Raw genomic sequence first — 21415 nt, 5'->3', positions numbered from 1 at the left:
GTGCTCTCAATCTATATTTCATCAGGACCACCGTTAGGTACCCACAAATACCCGCAAGCTAAGGGGCACCACTCCAGCCATACAATCAGGGCTCGCTTGTCACCCACCCATTCACTGGGCAGTTTCAAAGAGCTGCCGCAATTACGTATTGCAAAACAGTGTCCTCTTGGGGGGATGTGATATCTTCACATTGCACAAGCAAGTGATGAAATTGCATTGACCCATGAAGAGAGTAGGTGTCCCTCTGCCCACTAGGATCAGTCAGGTTAACATGGGCGCTGTACATGCTGAAAATAGCCAACAGACAGAGGTCCAGCCCACAAGGTGCCCTGCATGGGTAGACCCCTGTGTGTGCCTGGAGCCCTGGCGAAGTCACTGGACTGTGCGGATACACAGATCTGCCCATACAGAGCATCCTGCAGGATTGGGACGACAGGCGCATTTTCAAAAGCAGCCACTCTGTGTGCTCTCACTCCCGTGGCTTATTGTTTGGGCATTATTCTTCCTCATTGTTTGCTTGTTTCTAAAGGAAATAACCAAACTCAACAGCCGGCTTGAGGAAATGCTTACAGGGGAGGGGGGGAATTTACACTCAGCAAGATGTTATCCTCCCGTCTCTTTACATGCACCATTCTCATTGATACTAATGACAATCACCCGTGCTTTGAGATGAGGCGGGACCTCCAAGTGCTCTACAACGAGAACATCTTATTCCTATTCAGGAAGACAAACATAAGGACCCAATCCTGCCTTCCTTGCATGCTTCCCAAGCCCTTAATCAGTTAACGGAGCTTTTTGGGTGCCCAGATCAACCTTCATGTAAACCAGACTCAGGCCCAAGGCATAACTCACCCAGCATTAGCATGTGTTCATTGAAAGATACTATATCTCTTTCTGAGGCAGTACCTCACATTGAGATACAGAAACCTCTTGAACTTCATTGACCTAGACTGCAAATAATCAATATATAATTATTTTATGTGTAAGTATGAAAGGCAAATGTTTAATGCCTTCATTGTCAAATCCCTTTCTGTGCTAACGGCTGCCATAATCTATGAGATCAATTCCATTATGGATATTTACACAGTGATCTATTCAAAATACACAGAAGTATCATGTATTATATTGACTACCCATCCTTAAAACAGATAGTAATGTATACTTAAATGCACGGCTTGCAAAGATCATTTTTAACCTTTGTAATGTACTCTTGGTTGAAAAGGAAATCATTTGAGCATCACAGTAGGAAGGACACAGTTTCAGTGTAGAGGTATTAACAACAGAGGGCAAGCTGTACAATTACAAATATATCAGTGCATATAAGGGGAGAAATAGGAAATGCTCGGTTTTTTTAAATACATAGGGGTATGAGGGAATGGCTTAAATTGGCAGGATCAACTGCTCCAAACTAAAGCCCAGGATCCACACAAACCACCGTAAAATTTGTGGGAGTCCAGAAACCAAACTCAGAGTTTGACCAAAGAACCCTCCTTTCATAACAGGATGAAGCGAAATCCCAATTCTCAATAGTCCCAGACTTTGGTATGTTGAAAGCCAGACCCAAATTTTGTAGTATGGGCCCAAATCTAGTTTATATCCTTGGGACTACATGAAGGGCTGCGTTCGGTGTTACATCCATCTTTCATTCGGTGCAGCAGAGAAGAGGGCTGTTGTTAGGAACTGGTTATTATTGCTCACTGCTTCCCTTACAGTCCCATGAGCAGGTGAGAGCAGCCTGGGTGCTGCTCTAACATGCACCAGTTGGGAATGGGTCTCCTAAAGAACCCGCTAAGGCTTGCCAGAGCATATGCAACGTTTCCTTCCTGCTCGGATATGCTCCCTGTATTAGGGGCTGCAGGGAAGGAGATGCAAGAGCCACTGGGCTGGCAGTATCCGTATCCCTTGGCACCACCACAGAGGCAAGAGGGGAGCGGAACAAAATTCCTCTTGTTGCATTAGAAGTGCAGGGAAAGTCAGTTAGCGATGAAGTCAAGTGGGATGGGGAAGAAAAGCAGAGCTGGGCAGTTATTAACACCCCCTGGTGATAGAGACTGCCAGCAGAGCCAGCACATTCAATTTGTACAGCACGATAATGATGAACTACTCTAATGTCTATTCCTCTGTTAAAGATGAAATAAGCACTGTAGGCCTGAGTCTTGGCATTCGTGTTATTTATTTGTATTGTGGGAGCATCTGGTGACACAAAATGAAGGATCGCGGCCCCTTTATGCTAGGCCCAGTACATGTATGATTTAAACTAGTTTTACACTTGAGCTACATCAGCACAAGCGAGATGATAACCAGGCCCTACGATCGACACTCTCTCCTTGTATATCCATGTAGAAGATTGATTCAACAAGAACAAGGGGAGAAAAAAAGAAGGAACCTCCCCCATTTTCCAGCATGTTTAACACAAGCTATTGCTAAGTCAATCAAATTCTAAAGGCGGTGGGTCATACCCGCTTTTAGCAACTTGATTTACTGATTCTCTAAAGTGCCTGTCATTCCTTATGGCAATCTCCCCACCTGTCTAGAGTCCAGCTCCACTCATAAGAACCATTCATGTGTCAAATAAATTGAAGGTCCTATTCAAATCACAGTGTCCTCTGCCAGTGCTGATGTCCTGTTCCATCTTTCACACCATAATCTGCTTAAATTGAACAAAACCTACTCGGGAAGAAGTGCTGAATTTTCCACCCGTTAGTGAACTACCTGGAGGTGATGACTATCATACCTGCCAATCATCGTGTCTCACTAAAGTTCCTGTCAATTGCAAGGAGGGTGGAAGGGGGGAATTATTCTTCTAATATATTGAGGGAATAGCCACCACGCATCTTTCCATTCCTTTATCAGGAACTGGTTATTTTAACAAGATAAATAGGTTTTCGTAAACCAGAGCCTCTATCTCGCCGATGATAGATGCTGATCCGTATATTAAATGGAAACCTGTCGATGAACGGATGACACAAGCCTGCTGCATGTTTCCTGTACCACATAGCAGCACTCAAACAACGGAACTTCCACCACCGTTGAAATTCATTTAAGATGTCCACAGTTTTGGGGACTTGAGTGATTAATTCTAGCTGCAGTGTGCATCTAAATCTCTATATATGTTTACACACATGCGCACACACTGCCTATTATTTCAACTACGCAAATACTATTTCTGTGGTGCACATCAGAATGCCATAAATAATTCAATCTGATCAGAGGAAGAAGGAGATCTGTTAACCGGAAGAAACACAACTAGGTTTAGCCCAGGAACATTTTGGTGTTATTAGCACCCAGGGGTTTTGGGCAGAAACTCAACTTACAAAAACACAGTGTTTTTAGCTTTCCTTTGTCTCTCACTTCCATAGTTTCTCACTTGTATAGTTAGAATCTTGAGATCTTGAAGCCATCTCTTCAAAACAACTTTATGCCACTGTATGAACTTCTGCTTCACATCTTTTCTAACCTACATATGGCCTTGATTTAAATCTTTTAAGCACTCCTTTTACAAACCAAGAAGCATAGATAAATCCAACTCAGGGTGAGACCACTGTCAAATTAGAAGATGGATACTTAAAACAGAGGAAAGGGAGGAAGGACTGATATCTACATTTTCGCAGGAATGGTTTTATTTATGCGACACCATCATGAATGTATTATCGCAAAACCCAGATTGCTGTAACTCCACACCAGCAAAGACACAAACCCAGGAGGAGATCTTAAATACCATTTCAAGGATAAGACATCGACATATTGATTTTCTGACTGCTATTATCTGATGCCTATCTCTGAGTGTCAGGTGACGCTCTGTTGATTGCTATAAAGACATGTCAGGTTATTGGGATCTGAAAATAATCCTTACTAATTATGCCCCTTCCCCTTCCCACCCAGCCAAAAAAAGAAAAATCAACTGGTAACTGCTGCAGTCAAATTGTCACACCTGACAGACAAACTTTGTAGCACTCATTTTAACTGACCATGTTAAGAAAAACTCCTGGACTAATTGTGCTCATAATGCAACAACACGGTATGCCAACGACCCACATTTTCTTTTCTTAAGTCTAGGGAAGATCAAACCTTTTTGACAGAAAGCTTCTTTTGATGAGTATTGCCCCCTCACCCCCCCCCCCTTTTTTTGTTTTTTTTTGTTGAGGAATGACTATTTCTGTAGAAAATTTTCAGTTCCTTCCATTTGTTCCAGTTTTTTCAAAGACCTCTGAATTGGATCATTTTGGGGGTTTCCTTCTATTTTGGGTTTAAAAATTGAATTATTTTGGATTTTCACTGAAAAAAATGGAAAATTGCAATGAAAAATTCTGGGAAAAAAACCCTAAATACTGCAGTTTCTTTTAAATTTTTCTTAGAACATTCTATTTTCCAAGACCACTCTGAACTGGGAGCATGAGGAAAATGCTACTTTTGATCTCTTGAGGAAAAAAAGGATAACGAACTGCTCCTGATGCATGGCCTGATATTTGCAATACAGTACAACTAGGTGAGAAGGACATATTTCAAGAGGAAGCAGACATATAATCGGGATAACGGCAACCTAGATTTTCCAGTTTCACTCTAGTCCACATGCATCTTACACAGCTGTAGTGATCATTTAAAAAATACGTCAAAACAAACAGCCATTGGTTGCTGGAGCCTACCATCTGGTGAAATCGTATGTGCTACGTGATTCCTCAACAATACACAGCTAGAATATCGCAAATGGTGCTAGTATAAAAATGTAGAATGACAGGTCACATTTCTTCATGTGCAACACATGAACCTCCACTGAACGACCAACACTCATTTTTTAACTTTTTCCAGTTGAAGGCTGGGTCCTGCTTCTGTTTAAGTTAGCGATAAATAAAACCACCACTGGCTTAGATGGAACAGGTACTGTGGGGTCTTTATGGCACGTCTGCGCTGCAGTTAGACACCTGCAGCTGGCCTGTGCTAGCTGGCTCAGGTTAAGCGGCTGTTTAATTGCAGTGTGGAGTCTGGGCACGGGCTGGAGCATGCAAAGAGGGAGGATCCCAGAGTTCGAGCTGCAGCCCCAGCCGGAACAGCAACACTGCAGTTAAACACCCTGCATCCAGAGCCCACAAGCCTGAGCCAGTTGGCACGGGCCAGCCGCGTGTGTCTAATTGCAGTGTAGATAGACACTTAGTGGTTGGTTTGCTGATGACAAGTGCACATAATTTTAACCATTAAGAGGAGTTACATATGGTTATTTATAGCAGCAGTGAGACTTAAGGTTTCTTGTTTGGAAGCTTCTGGGAAACAATACACAGTTTATGTTTTCCCTAACTTCTTGGCTATGTTAAAATGGGGAGGGAGGGGCAGAGGAGAGAAGACAGATGATTATGAGTTCATAGATGGGTTGTCCCATTCAGAGTTAAGGAAATAATGGTCTTTATTTTCACTCCCTTGAAATTTCATCTTGTGGATGGGACTCGTCAACGAGAACTCATATTTCTGCCTCTCAGATGGAACGAGACCCCTTCAAGCAAAGAATCTAAATGACTTCTGTTTAAACCTCACTGCTTTCTGCAATCTCCAGTTTTGAAATGGGTGTGATGACATTTCTTTTTCTGATGGGATTTTATGGTACCTCTTGGTGTTTGCCACCACAAGATTAGATGTGTCAATCAGTAATCCTGGGTGAAGGCTCTGCCTGGGAACCGTTAAAAGAGCTGTTAGTAGGGACTTGTTTGGCAGTGGAGGATCTTGCCTGGGGAGAGATCACCTTTGCAGCGGGGGAGGCAAAATTTCCCCTTGAAGCAACGCTAAAGGATAACTAAGCAGAAGAGATGCTGTGTAGCTGTAATGGCTAAGCCGTTCTAGTGTAGACTAGCCCTTAGTCTGAGTCGTTTCTGGCAAAGTGGATGTGAAGGCGGAAGTGCACAGTACAACCTAATTGCGAGCACTCCCTTGCTTTCATTAACTTTACCGGCTAAGAAATAATCTGTTGTTGGATTTAACATTCAGAATGACATTTTTAGTCCTTCGTTTTGCCTACAATTTGTTGAAAACTTCCATCCTCCCACCCATGCAATAACCTGTGTCTGAAACTCCTAATTCTTTGTTGATTCCTTGATAGCCATCATGGAGTCATCTGGATTTTTGATAGTGTCCTCTGCTAACAGCTTCCGAATACCCCCACAGAGAGCCCACGGGGAGCTGTAAAATCAACCAGAACAAAAACCTTTTTGACCTCTCAAAATCCCTCTTATCTAACATCATTTCCTCCTAAGGGCCTTACCACTGGGCAAGGCATGTACTATTTTAGTCTGAGGCTTGGAACGAGAGACTTCTCATAACTACATTGGCGTTCTATGGTTAGGAGGATCAGACTCTTGTTGTTTGTCAGTATTTGTAAATGAGAGCTCACTTTCTCTTGCAGATGACTCAGTGCTCCTCAGCTGACTGACTTGCTCCAATTTGTTTCTACTTGGGTCGTTTGTCTGCATGTTTTGCTACGTCCATTCATTTTTACTAGGATGCCTGTGGCTTCTGACCTGGGAGTATCTGTTCCAGTATTACCAAACCACGAATGACAAAAGGGAACTGATGCTTTATTTAGCATCACATTTCCCCTCCGTCTCATAAAATCCAAGCACATTCTGGTAAATTTGCCAGACTCCCTATCCTTTGAAACTCTAATCAAACCATTTCCAATGGATATATTGGTAATCGAGCCACCAGCAAACCCATTCGCCTAGTTACATATTTTGGGTGAGAGGGACACATTCTTAACACATTTGTGCAACCCTTTCTGCCAAGGATTGTCAGTCTGTCTGTGGTATTTATAGGGTGCCCATCACAGCAGTACAGTAGTACCCAACTGAAGGGGAAACAGTTCCACAGTATGAACGACTTGAAATCCCAGGAGTCTCAGACTTCTTTAATGGAACTGAGCAGTGTTGAATATTTAATAAATCCCCAATCATTTCAGCAAACGAACTATAGCCCTTATATCCAGACAACCATGCTACAATGAGTATCTTACACAAATATAAAAAGTGTGCATCTAGAGCTCTGACCATTTGAGCCAATGATCACAATAGCATTGTAAATGTGCTCACTACAACATGCAGCCTGGACAGCAATACATTCCACTGGTTTGTAACTCGTTTCTACATAAACCTCAGGAATTTCCTGAATTTCAGAATTAAAGGAAAGCTCAGGGCAGCTTTGCTCATGTGCATTTCTGACAAAAATCCCAAATGTATTTTAAACTGGAAGATTTAGAAGTTACCAACTGCCCATTCTGCAATGACCATGTCACAGATTTCAGATTCAGAATGAGCTGAATAGCTTCCACAGAGAGCAAAAAACAAACAAACAAAAAAAAACTTCTCATAAATCCTTGCATCTTCTAGTGGTCCCAGGAATGGGCAGTGCTCTCTGAACTGCATTTTGAACTTGATACTGGAGCTCAATAGGAGTCAACAGTGTACACTGATGCAAAAAAAAAAAAAAAGGGGGGGGGGGGGTGAACGTCATTCTGGGATGTATATTAGCAAGAGTGTTGTAAACAAGACAGAAGAATTAAGTCTTCCGCTCTACTCCATGTTGATAAGACCTCAACTGTATCGTGTCCAGTTCTGGGCGCCACATTTCAGGAAAGATGTGGACAAACTGGAGAAAGTCCAGAGAAGAGCAACAAAATTGATTAAAGATCTAGAAAACATGGCTATGAGGAAAGATTGAAAAAACAGGTTTATTTAGTCTGGAGAAGAGGAGACGGGGGGAAGGGGGGAGAGGGAGACATAACAACAGTTTTCATTTACATAAAAGGCTGTTACAAGGAGGAGGGAGAAAATTGTTCTCATTAGCCTCTGAAGACAGGACAAGAAGCAATGGGCTTAAATTGCAGCAAGGGAGGTTCAGGCTGGACATCAAGAAAAGCTTCCGAACGGTCAGGATAGTTAAGCACTGGAACAAATTGCCTAGCGAGGTTGTGGAATCTCCTTCACTGCAGGTTTTCAAGAACAGGTTAGACAAACACCTGTCAGGAACGGTCTAGCTATTACGTAGCCTTGAGTGCAGGGGACTGGACTAGATGACCTCTCGAGGTCCCTTCCAGTCCTACATTTCTATGATTCCCCCTTCTCCTCTGCCTCCCATTTACTCTATAACCAACTATCCCAGAAGATCAAGAAGCAAAAAGCTTGAGAGCTTCCGTATCTTCAATAAATCTTTGTGGGTTTTTTTACATCCAGTATTCCAGTGTCCTCTGTGAACTGCTGCAAATTGGCGAAGAGTCTAGCCATCAAAACAGAGGTATTGGTGTCCTTTGCAAATAAGGAAACTATCCAATACACCGTTAGAGTGAGATTAACCCATTCCATTTTTCTGGCTTCTGACAATCCAGCATTACAAGTAACAGTCCCATTGAATCTGTTCGCTTCCATTAAAACAGCGCTTACAACTCTGTCACATTCTCCAACCTTTGTACTGATTTTTCTCCTATTCAAAATAGCTTTCCTTTACAACAGGAGCAGCCTGTCAGACTCTTATCTCTTATGCTCACCTCCACCTGGTCCTCCTCCTCCTTGTCAGTCTTTCCAGACTCCTATGTAGAAAATAAGGGATTTATAATAAGAGGGAATGTATAACTCTTAGCCCGTCATTAGCATATTGTGATTGCAGTGTCGTGCTACTGGTTCACAACAGGCTATAGAAAATCCTGAGGAGGAAAGCAGGACATTCCCATCAAACTCTGAGGGAACTGTATCTCTATCTAGCCACTGAATTGCTCTGTATGCACCCTGTCAGCTACTGTGAGTTACTTGAGTCTGGCAGACAGCAAGACACCGTAAAAACAGACTACTCTTTCTTTCTTAAATTTTGTCTTGGTCTGTGTATGAACAGTCCCATGATACATTCACACCTCTACCTCGCACATTTTAATTTCAGACCGTCCTCTCATGTTTCCTCTTAATTATCACAGGCCATTCGCAGAAAAGATCAGCCAGATGGAGATTGAATATTTCACTACAAGAAGATGAAGCATTCTGCACTAAAATGGAACCTTTATTGCAATAAAGTCATTAATTAAAGACTCAACCAATTCCCCTGCCACTGTACGGGAAGCACTAAAGGCAGTCACAAGGGAAAGTGCACCAGCTATGCCATGGAAAAGAAAAAACAAAGTAGACAGTTATATAAGGCTTTGCTTTAGATGAACATGGGCTTGGCAGCTCAACACAGGGGAAACCCAGGCAATCATGTACTCAATAAATACATCAATATTACTCCTTAAAATTAGACTGAGCTGAATATTCAAGGCCAAAGCTGAATTCAAGATGACAAGCCCAAAATATTATTTCAAATGGGGGAGGAGGGGAAGAGATGCAAAAGCCGGAGGGGAGTGGAGGAGAGGGGGCAGCTTCTGGCTTTCCCCCTTCGTTTTGGAGGGCCTCTGTCAATTCTAGGGTATCAGGGCACTGTGGAAGAAGCAGTAGCTGAAGCTTGCAACAGAACTGCCTGCAAATTGGGAGTTTTCAAAAACGAATAATTCGGCTAGGAAATACCTGAATGAGCAAGTCACGGACACGACAAGAGGTGCAGAGTCAATCAACAGCACACCAATGAAATTCCCGCAGACCTATATGACAGACTAGACAACATGAACTTAGGGCCAGAGCCTCACATCCAGCGTGAACTTCGTAGCTCTCCCACTGGAGTCAATGGAGTTGTAAGTATCTCCATGTGACTACGAGATTGAGCCTTCAGAGAGAATGCTACAGCAAAAATTCTTCATCTGCTTGACGTCTCCTGCTCTAACGTATTCCCAATGGTCTCTTTAAATTCCCTCCATCACTTACAGACTTGTCCTTTTCTACATTTTGCCAGATGGAGGCAAGGACATTTCAAGAGCAACCACCAAAAGAAATATAATGAAAACAGAACCACCACTGTCTACCTATGTCACGAGAACACTTCACTTCTGCTTAAAGCCAATTGCAACATCTCAACAACAGTATTATTCTGTACGGTGCAGGATGCCAGCAATAACAAACCCAGCTATTGTATGGTAAAGCAGTTCTAACACTCGACTCCAAGAAAACATTTAGCGACATGTTCTTCTTTGCGTCAATCCAAAAAGTACCCAAATGTTAAAAGATTTGCCCAAAACACTAGTGAAAAGCTGCAAACACAAAACTAGCCTAAATGAGAGAATGAGCCGGGTCCTGAGTTCGGCCTAGAAAGGACATACATTACCCTCATTCCCTGGCTATCTACATTATATGGCCCTGAGTGTGGCAAAAGGCTTTAAGATGGATGGTAAAAGCAGACAAAGACACTAGATCTCAACTTGTTTCCTCTAGAAAGAACTTCACCGTACTGAAGTCACACACATTTCTCCTACATCAGGGACACACAACTCCCTTATCTATTGATAGACTGGTAACACCACGAAACAATAGGGTCATGTGATGCTAATGGACCATAGGATAGCTATAGAACCAAGTTATGTATTTATGGGAGAGAATGTGGGCATTCATATGGAAGAAACCATCTCCAGATTTGGGCAACAATGGAGTTTGCCCTAGATTATACATAGTAAGACTAAGGGAACTATCCCAAAGAGAGGACAAAGAGGGAGTTAGAGGAGCACCAGAAAGGCTAATATTCAAATGTTCCAAGACGTGTATTTAAGGAACAGCAGGAACTGCTCATGCAAATGATTGTTTGTGATGATAATTTAGAGAAAGGGGTGGACAATCACCATAACGTAGAAGAATCCTTCTATAAGAATCTGGTTAATCGACAGGAAAGGGCCCATCTTTTTTAACCCCCCTCTTGAGTTTTGTTCAATGAAAAGAAAAAAGAGATCTCCAAAGGTGCACAGAAGCCTACGCGTGCAAAACTGCAGCTATACCTTTAGAAGACAGCTTGTGGTGCCAGACAGTACAAGTTTGCCCATGTAAGATTAAAGGATTAGGTCTCTATTGCCTACTGCAGTGTAGTCCTTGGAATAAGATTCTCATTTACTAAATAAATTACTGTATATTACTGTATAATGGCATTCACATTATAACTGACAATTAGAGCCATTAAAAAGAAAGCTCATAAACAGCCGAAGCTCATATCAAATTAACACAGTCATGATTAAAATCACTCTTCTGATTTCTGCTCTTCACAGAAATAATCAGAATTTTGCATAAAAATGAACAGGAAGCGACTAAAAAAAAATATCCCAGTATGCTAAGACAGCGATGCTGAATGCTGCCAGCACAGCACTACCACGGCGACTGTCAGCCAGCCAGAGATGGATACACCTATGCCTGCACCATATTAGCAGCCGCTCAGGTATGAAAGATTGTCTGGCCTGTGTGTCAGACCCACTGCCGAGGCCAGGCTATTAACTAGTGCAGTGGCTGGGAGGATTCCCGTTCTGCTGTTATTACTAATGGCTCTAATGGGGAAGACCCACGTTCTATACTGGCCTGAGGGAAGCTTTTATGTTATGTTCTATTTTAATTTTCTCACTTCACAGTTGAATGGCTTCTGGTGTTTGTACATAGATCTAATCAGCTTTAACACCCAGGGAAAAAAATGAAGTAATTAGACCAGGACACACAGACACAGACACCAGCAACTCATTAAGATGAGGCGAACACGTTTCAGGGAAGCCAAGAGATTTTCTCCAAGCAGGTCTAGAGCCCACACCCTCCTTATTAGAATTATTAACACACTAATAGCACTGCTTTAATCCTCAGCATCACAGCACCAGCTAGTAACCCTGCTCAGTGTGAGAGAAGCGATCACTGTAATACCCAGTGATCAACTAGGACTGGTAGCATGGAATGAACACGCGGCCAAAGGCAGAGATTTGGGATACACTGAACAGCCACCACAATACTGGCATTTACCACTCAAGAGCAGTTCTCCAGTGATTCCAGATACAGCCAAGTTAATAACAGCTGGGTAGGTAAGGAATGTTGGAATATCTGCAAAAAAAATCTAAGAAATAAATAAGCAGTCAAGACCACATGATGAAACCAACCATATAAAATGTTGTTATACATGTTATGTATTGAAAACAGACAACAATTACACCCTGTATAAATAAAAGTACTGAACGAAAAAATGCCTTTGATTCCATTTGTCTTTAAAGTATGAAATAAAAGGACCAACTAATTTAACATATAAATCACAAAAAAATATGATCCAGATGGGCTTCAATGAAGGAAACCAATTAACAAAGACAGCCTCACCATCTGACACATTAGTTGCGATAATAAAAAACGAACAACTTGGTCAAACAATAAGGCTCTGCATTATATCTGACATTGCTAATTAGTTTCTGCAATCAGTGCATCCTCCTCGACAAAAAGCCTAAACAGCAAGTATTTTGTTTTCTAGAGGAATGTGCACGTGAACTTCATGTTTATGGAGTGAAGTCTACGGATGAACCAAATTGATCTGCATTCCCAGGGGATGTGCTCTGGAACTAATGGACTTTGAACAGTCCACATCTGGTTTGCTAATTAGGTTCAGAGAACACTGGCTTTCAACTGCTTTGACATTAGAACTGTGCCAGATTTGGAATACAAAGTGCCCCGGAGTATTCCACAGATAACTGAACTGTGTGTATGGGTTAAGATCATTGGGGCTCTCATTGTGTGATTTCTGCTCCTTTTTCTTTTCATAACTGTCCTAGAAATAGCACCTCTAGAACACAGCACAGTATTTCTGGCAAGAATCTCCAAGCATAAGGCAGTTAAAATCGCAGTAGGCACTGGCAGGCGGAAGTACAATTAGCGTTATACACCAGCAGTTCCATCCTGCAAAAACTTACCTAGATACTTCTTCAAGGTGTCTCCTCAGGCACCAGGAGTACTTGCATTAGAATGGGTATGCAGGATTGAGCCCTCAGGGCCAAGCCTGGACGCCCCTGAACACACTGAGCTCCCATTAAAATCAATGGGGCCTTTCGGCTGTTGTTTTAATGAAGGAGCATTGTGGCCAATGTGTGCAGAAGGGATTTGCAAAACAGGCTCACAGCACCACCACAGGGGATCAGGTCCCAATTTTTTAAATGTGTTTCCTTTCAAGAGATACTAAAGGAAGAAAATGTGAGTTCTCTGCTAATACCATGCAGTCTAAAAAGAGCAGGAATTCAGAAGTCCATGTTGGAACAAGGAATAAAGTCCAGTTTCTAAATTATATTTTAATTGCAATAAACCACATATTTTAAAATTAAAGCCATTTTGAAAAAAAGCAGACCGCTTTTTGGCAACATTAAAAAAATAAGCACAACCCATTGCAGACACTTTCATTTTTGGGCCCTCTCAACCCTGCACACCCATTCTAACGCAAGTACTCCTGTTGCATGAATAGACACTTTAAATGAGTATCCAGACTTTTTTGTTTTTAAAGCAAAATAAATGGGTGTTCCAACCAATTCAAAAAGAAACAAGTAACGCATTTCTATTTAAAACAAAAGGAAACTATTTCCAACACATTGCTTCTTGCAAAGCAAAATAACTTCATTCTTCAAACAAGCTTGGTATAACTTTGGCACCATGGGAAAAGGACCTGACACCAGCTAGGGGTTGCACAGTGTCCTACCCCCTATGCTTCCCACGACTTCAAAAAGCGAGTGGCCTGGTAGCAGAGCTTTTCCATGTATTTTTTCCATAGTAAAAACCATTCACCTCTTTGCGAATACCGGCACTGCCAACTGAGAAAGAGATGGCAACACTGACGTGTTAGTAGTTTTTTATTATTACAGAGGCCACAACTGAGGTCGAGACACTAACATGCTAGGCACTGTCAAAATACATAGTAAAAGAAAATCCCTGCCTCAAAGAGCTGATGGCTTAAGTAGGCAAGACAGACAAAGAGTGAGAGAAAAGGATTTCTATCCATATTCTCCAGATGGGGAATGAGGCAGAAAGATTAAGAAGATTTTCAAAGGCACAAATGGGAGGTAGGTTCCTAGCTCCCTTTGCATTTCCAAAACTCTCTCCCCAAGTCAGAGAGGATGAGCCTGGGAATAGAACCTAGGGCTCCTGAGTGTCATCCCCATGTCTGATCCACAAGACCACCTTTCATTCCTATGCATAAGCCTCCAGCATAAGTACATTATTTGCGGACAAGATTCACAGCCATGTTACACGTGTATAATGTATACTGCGAAAAAAAGTTTATCCAGCACAATGATTTGTCCTTCCATCAGAGTCCATTAGTTATATGTCATCATAGACAATCTACAGACCATACCACAAACTATCAGCAAAGTTTAGTGACAAGGAAAATAAATGGCATTTATTATTAATTGTGTGTGATTAATTAATCAATCATAGACCAGGGCCCCATTGCACTATGTGTTCTTTGTAGGCATCATGGCAAAGGAGAGTTGTAAGGCGGATTTGAAGGAGTACAAGGAGTGGCTTTGCAAATGTTTACAGGGAGCTCCTGTCATGCGTAAAAAGTGGCCTGGGCAAAAGCACGAAGGTGCTTGTTTGAAAATGTAACAAGTGGGTGAAGACGGCTGGCATCCTTAGCAGAGCAGAGGCGGGAACTGGCCCCTCAGTAGCATATGTGAGAGGCCATAATGGACTTGGAAAGTAAAATGTCAATGAACAGGAACATTGCAGTTTCTGATGCATCTCAAAACTACTGCAATCCATTCTTCTGCAAGGACATAAACATGTTTTCTTTCCACTCACCTCAACAGGGAATCTCTTGCCGTTGATGCTGTGCTCAGAGCCAGCTGATCCATTGCTCTGACCCCAATGAAATTCCACTTTTTCTGCTCTGAATCTACCCGGCAGCCCGGCACCACTGATGAAATAATCGTCCTTCAGAAGGATAGCGACTGCACATACAAGACCAAGAGAGGGAGAAAGATTATTAGTGTATTTTTTGCTACAGTGTTTATGATTATTGATGCAGATGCTGATTATACAGTGGCTTTGTTTTTCTAACCGTACGTATATACACGAGGAAAGAAAATATAACCAACACAGGTGAATTATGGGGAGATAGATCCCACAGAAACAATGGGAGATTATCCAAGTTTCTTCATAATCTCAGAAAAAACTTCCTAATGGTAAGGACAGTAGGACACCGGAGCACACTGCCTAGGGAGGGTGTGGAAGCTCCTTTGCTGGAGGTTTTCAAAAGGAGGCTGGATAGCCATCTGTCTTGGATGGTTTAGACACAACAAATCCTGCATCTTGGCAGGGCTTAGACTAGATGACCCTTGTGGTCCCTTCTAACTCTATGGTTCTACAATGTCATCAAAAACATGAGCCAAACAGGGACCTTCTTGTCTCAACTGGCAAAACTACTACTACAGAACCCTTCACACAGCTGTCAGAGTATCTCTGAGCATCAGTTAACCCCATGTATGGGACCTCCGGACCACCTGATCACTAATGATGAGTGAGCCAAATGTGGGAGCGGCACCGCTCCTGCTCCACATGTGGAACTGGCGGACATGGACTGAGAGGGAAGCACGGCTGCCATGTGAACGAGATCTTCCCCCCTTGCCATCCATAGGTAATCCAAACCCCTTCCTTCCCCACATTGGGCCCAGCAGAAATCCTGCCAAGCTTCTAGAGGGGCAGAAACAGGACTCAGACAGAGGAGGTCTTTTTTCTTTTATTTGAAACAGATTTTCTAAGTGGGGCGTATTTGCAGCTGGCATCTTCTTCCAGCCTGTCCTGGGAGGAGGTCCCTTCACTCTAATAGACCCGTCTTCCCTGCCAGGCATGTGACTCCGCCCTTGAGCAGCTGGAAGAGACAGCACTATCCTGCATCCTGAAGGAGATTCCTGACTGCAGCATGGCCTCCATCGCACAGGGCACCAGGGGCAGGATTAGGCCCTATCTTTTCCATCCCCGGGCTCTATTCAAGCAAAGAACTGAAGCACGTGAGCAATCCCATTGCAGACAATATGTTTATTTACGAGCTTAAAGTTACGCACATGCTTAAGGACTTGGCTGAGTCGGGACTTTGGTGTGGGAGGACGCCATTTCAAACTTGCCTTCTGAGACACAGTGTTAAGCATTTATTTCTCTAGCCAGGGAGTCTCTTTTCATTAAAAAGCAGTTAGCTGCATTAAGGCGCAAAATGCTGGAGCCTGTGTAGCAACATCAAAGAGCACTGTGCCTGAAATTCCCTTCTTCTGAATTCAAAGGCAGGATCATCAGAACTTTCAATTTTCCAGGTGTGCAAACAACAAACCTGCAGCGCTGAATGTCTCTTTTGGAGGCATTCTTGAGACGCACTAGAACCCAGCAGAATAGGCGGAAACACTCTTAGCGAGCCTCCCCTAAACCCCGATCCAAACGCCACACCCCTAACGCAGGGTACGTCTACACAACAAAACCCGTACAATGCATGGTTCACCTACTCCAGCTACTTGAATCCAGCCAGAGGGCAACAAGAGCAGGGACGTCAGCGGCGCAGCAGCACCTGGGTATGTGCTCAGCTTGTTAGCCTGCTCTGAAGCCCTCGCAGTGCTGGCTTTCCACCTAGTGCTACCTGCACTAACGGGATTCAAGCCAGCTCAGACAGGCCATGCCATGCACAGCTTTAGCAGTGTAGACTTACCCTCAGGTGAGCAAAATTTCCATCTCCACACTTCCATCTTCCTCCTCCCTCTTCACATGGACTGTCTAACGCCTCTCCTATTTAATTCTTTACTGCTTCTTAGCCTGTGCTCCTCACTAGAGTATCTGAGCGCCTTCCAGGAACTTCCTCAAGCAATGTGACTGATAGTAAGAGACGGTCCCTACCCTGATCAGCTTATAACAAAAGCAAACAAGAGGTCAGAAATAGGGAGTATTAGTGTGTCCATTTGACAGCTGGGGAACTGACACACAGAGAGATTAAGTGACTGGCTCAAGGTCCCAGAAGAAGTCTGTGGAGAACTGAGAATTGAAGCCAGATCTCCCTAACCCCAGTCTGTTGTTTTAGCTACAAGATCATCTTCCATGTCTACCTCCTCCCTCTTTTAGGAGACATGAGACCAAATGAAGGCTTCTTACACAAATCCCCCGCTTAACAATAAAAGGGAAATTGTTTTTTGTTTATCTATGTCTTTAATAGCTTTTGTTCCAAAGCAGATCTCCTAAAAGTAGCCAGGAAGCACCACTTACTGTGGTTGGAACCTCAAGATGAAAGCTTTCAGTGAAAAACACGGCCAGTGAGGAGTTTCAGGCTTTCTTAACCAAACTGTGTCATCACAACAGAAGCAGCTGAACTCAGACCCTATAAATCCTTTTTTATTATGTACAGATGGGAAATTTTTACTCAAAGCTGAAATACAAACAAGTTAGTTGTGAAATAATGTGAAATGGAAACCATACGGGTTAGGATTTCTCCTGTACTGCAGCTCTGCTCAGCAGAGGAGCAGGTGCAGGCATGTGAGGGAGCTAGTTACACTTCCCTGATGTCCAGTGTCAGATCCAGATCTGATGCAATTAGATCAGCCCCGCAGCAGCCCTAAAGTTGCACCATTGATGCAGTGGAGCTCCGTTCCACCAAGGCCTCTTATTCCCCTGACACACCCTTCTCAGAGGCCCAGGTGGCTGAGGGAAGCACAGGTGCAGGACCTAGCTGCAGCTCTCTATTGGTACCAGCAGGGAGTTCATGTCCAACGGAGGAATTCGGTGCTCGCCACCTACAGCATATCTGCACCAGTTCTGGCCCTCCATCTTTATTCTGAATTATGCCCATTAAATCAAAGAAGTGGCTGAAAGCACCACAACTTTCTCCCTCTCAAACCTCTGGCTGGACTTGGTAGCTTTTAAAAATACTATCGATGGCATTCAATTGGTTATAAATCCCATATATGAAATTGCACACGATGAGGAATCCAAGAGAGCACATTCATGTGCATCTGTTACAATGCACAGTGGGGATTCAGTTGCATCTTATAAATATTTGATAGTACCTAAATCATTTATAGCTCTGTCAGGGGTCATTTTACTTGTTTCAGATGAATAATTAATAGGATAATTAGAAGGACGTGCAATCTGAAATGTTCATCTAATTGTTCATTTTACAGTGTTTCTTATTACCCCGTGTCATATGACATGCACGCCCCACGATCTCTTTCCCTCAGCCATAGTCTGTTACTGCCAACAGATTTTTCTTCATGTAAACTATTTCTAGCATTACCCAGAACTGTAATATCCAAACACCACGGTACAAGACTTCTTGACATCTTATCCTTACACAATGATTTAATCAGGGAACATAGTAGAAAAAACACAGCTGAAAATGATTGGAAAGCAGGCAGGCTATTTCTCTGGTATTAAACCAGACAGTTCTGTTTTGGAAGGTTTGTCCCCGTCCCACGCTAAGACAAAATCAGACATGGTTTTGTCCAGTATCACAGACGGGGGATGTCATTATGAATAGCATGCTGTCCCACCCCTACCAGCATGAATCAGAGAATACTAGGATTGGAAGGGACCTCAGGAGGTCATCTAGTCCAGCCCCCTGCTCAAAGCAGCACCAACCCCAACTAAATCATCTCAGCCAGGGATTTGTCAAGCCGGGCCTTAGAAACCTAAGGATGGAGATTCCACCACCTCCCTAGGTAACCCATTTCAGTGCTTCACCACCCTCCTAGTGAAAAAGTTTTTCCCAATATCCAACCTAGACCTCCCCCACTGCAACTTGAGACCATTGCTCCTAGTTCTGTCATCTGCCACCACTGAGAACAGCCTAGCTCCATCCTCCCTGGAACCTCCTTTAAGGTAGTTGAAGGCTGCTATCAAATCCCCCATCATTCTTCTATTCTGCAGACTAAACAAGCCCAGGTTCCCTCAGCCTCTCTTCATAAGTGTCCCAGCCCCCTCATCATTTTCATTGCCCTCCACAGGACTCTTTCCAATTTATCCATATCCTTTCTGTATTGGGGAACCCAAATCGGGACACAATACTCCAAATGTGGCCTCACCAGTGCTGAATAGAGGGGAATAATCACTTCCCTCGATCTGCTGGAAATGCAGCCCAATATGCCGTTAGCTTTCGTGACAACAAGGGCATGCTGTTGACATATATGCAGCTTCTTGTCCACTGTAACCCCCAGGTCCTTTTCTGCAGAACTGCTGCCTAGCCAGTCAGTCCCCAGTCTGTAGCTGTACATGGGATTCTTCTGTCCTAAGTGCAGGACTCTGCACTTGTCCTTCTTGAACCTCATCAGATTGCCTTTGGCCCAATCTTCCAATTTGGCTAGCTCACTCTCTAACCTCTCTCTACCCTCCAGCTTATCTGTCACTCCCCCCAGCTTAGTGTCATCCACAAACCTGCTGAGGGTGCAATCCATGCAATGGTGCAATGAAGATGTTGAACAAAACCAGCCTCAGCACTGATCCCTGGGGCACCCCGCTTGTTACCAGCTGCCAACTAGACATCGAGCCATTGAACCCGACACTCTAGCCAGCTTTCTATCCACCTTATAATCCATTCATCCAACTCATACTACTTTAACTTGCTGGCAAGAATACCATGGGAGACTGTACCAAAAGCTTTGCTAAAGTCAAGATATATTACGTCCACCGCTTTCCCCAAATCCACAGAGCCAGTCATCTCATGATAGAAGGCAATCAGATTGGTCAGGCATGACTCGCTCTTGGTGAATCCAAGCTGTTTCTGATCATCTTCCTCTCCTCCAAGTGTTTCAAAATGGATTCCTTGAGGACCCGCCCCATGATTTTTCTTGGGACTGAGTTGAGGATGACTGGTCTGTAGTTCCCTGGATCCTCCTTCTTCCCTTTTTTAAAGATGGGCACTAGATGTGTGCATGCGAGGTCATTCAGGGGGAGGCAGGGTCATGCAGATGGGGGTGGGCCCAACCGTTCCTGGAAGTACTGGAATGTCCAGTATCCTGGGGATGTCTGAGTGGCCACCCGATTTCAAAGTACAGTATTGCTAATGTCCAGACTTAGATCTAAAAACAATAGGGACTGCAAACGTAAGGCTGCAGAACTCTGGGTTGACACCGGAATGTAACATACCCTTTCTTACAAAGATTGCAGGGATCTCAACACCAAGAGAACGTGAAGGATGCATTTACTCAGTTGTGAAATCAGCGGGGCTCTCCACAGGCACAAAGGTCCCAGCCGTGTGAAGTTCATTCCAAGATCAGGGCTGTACTCAGAACTGTACATGTTCGCTTTTACTAGCAGTGCCTCCCTTCGGTAAATGGAATTCAGGGAATGAAGCACAAAGCTAACTTAGCTACAAAGTTAGGTGGCCTGTATCATCATCTTCTAGCCTTATTCCCATCTGTAAGGGGTCAGCTCTTCGAGTACTTCTTCTCCATTACAGTCTGTTGAAGCAGTTCTTCAGAAACGCCATTGCTAATCCAATCCTTTTGTATAACATCCATCCGTTTAGCTTTGGGTCTTCCAACCCTTCTCTTACCATCCACTTCTAAGTTTAGCATTCTGTGTCCTATAAAGACTTCTCATCTTTTCACATGCCCAAACCATCTAAGCCTGGATTCCCTCCATTTTTCTATAATTGGTGCCACCTTCACACTTCCCCTAATGCGTTCGTGCTGAATATGGTCCATCCTTGTCACTCCGAGCATCCATCAACATTTTCATTTCCACTGTAGTGAAGAGCTGCTCCCGTCTCTTCCTCAGTGCCCAGCAGTAAGAGCCATACAAAAGTACAAGCCTAATTACTGTTTTGCAGATCTTACTTTTCAATTTGATAGGCATTCTCCTATCACATGCCCTCATTTCTCTCCATTTAGTCCACGCCTTTCCTGTTCTGCTTATAAATTTGTCACTGGGCTCACCATAATCCCGTTCTATCAAACCTAGGTACTTGAACTGCTGCACTTTTGGTAGTGATCCATACAGGTCATAAAATGTTCACTATTATTCTGTGTTTTGAGAGTCAATCTGTAAGATGGTCTTCTGGTGTAACTTTCATATACGTTACTATATGGACTCTAGCGCTCACACAGTACTAGACGCTAAATACCTGTATCTAAGGTTGCACAGAAGAAGTGTTACTTGGTATTGTAATATTTTAGAATGGGCCAGAATCAGCAGCTTTCTCCAGCAGCTTTGTACTCTCTCAGCAATGCAAACCAGTCATAAATCTACTTTAACCAGCTAGTTAAGTTAATTAAATCTGCTTTCTACAGCAGCTGCAATATACCTGTGAACCTAAATTAACTGGTGATCACTGGTAAAATTTTCAGAAACGCACAAGTGATTTAAGCACAATACTCCTATTGACTTTGAATGGGATGCAGACTTATCGCTTTTGAAATGTTTCCCCCTGGTGAATAAAGACTATTATACTGCATACGTATGAGGGCAGAGTTAAGGTTGTGTGTCACCTTAACTTGGGTCATTTAGTAAATTTTGAGTTCTTACCTGTGAAACCATGGTACTTGTTTAACGCAGTCGTTAAGGGATTTTTTAAAATG

At 43.2% G+C, this 21415-nt stretch overlaps 1 protein-coding gene across 3 annotated transcripts in view; it reads right to left on the bottom strand.

The window, feature by feature from the left end:
• PTPRG (protein tyrosine phosphatase receptor type G) overlaps nt 1-21415 on the bottom strand; it is a 532225-nt gene that overhangs the window by 228553 nt on the left and 282257 nt on the right. For all 3 annotated transcript variants that reach the window (XM_067541509.1, XM_067541517.1, XM_067541525.1), the window contains exon 4: nt 14673-14821. In XM_067541509.1, coding sequence (XP_067397610.1) covers nt 14673-14821 — 149 coding nt within the window. The remainder of the gene's footprint in view (nt 1-14672; nt 14822-21415) is intronic.

This window comes from Emydura macquarii, unplaced genomic scaffold (genome assembly GCF_026122565.2).
Source record: "Emydura macquarii macquarii isolate MOO-44397 ecotype Brisbane River unplaced genomic scaffold, CSIRO-AGI_Emac_v2 contig_71, whole genome shotgun sequence".
NCBI lineage: Eukaryota > Metazoa > Chordata > Testudines > Chelidae > Emydura > Emydura macquarii.
The sequence above is the reverse complement of the archived record's forward strand: the minus strand, read 5'-3'. Positions and strand labels throughout refer to the sequence as shown.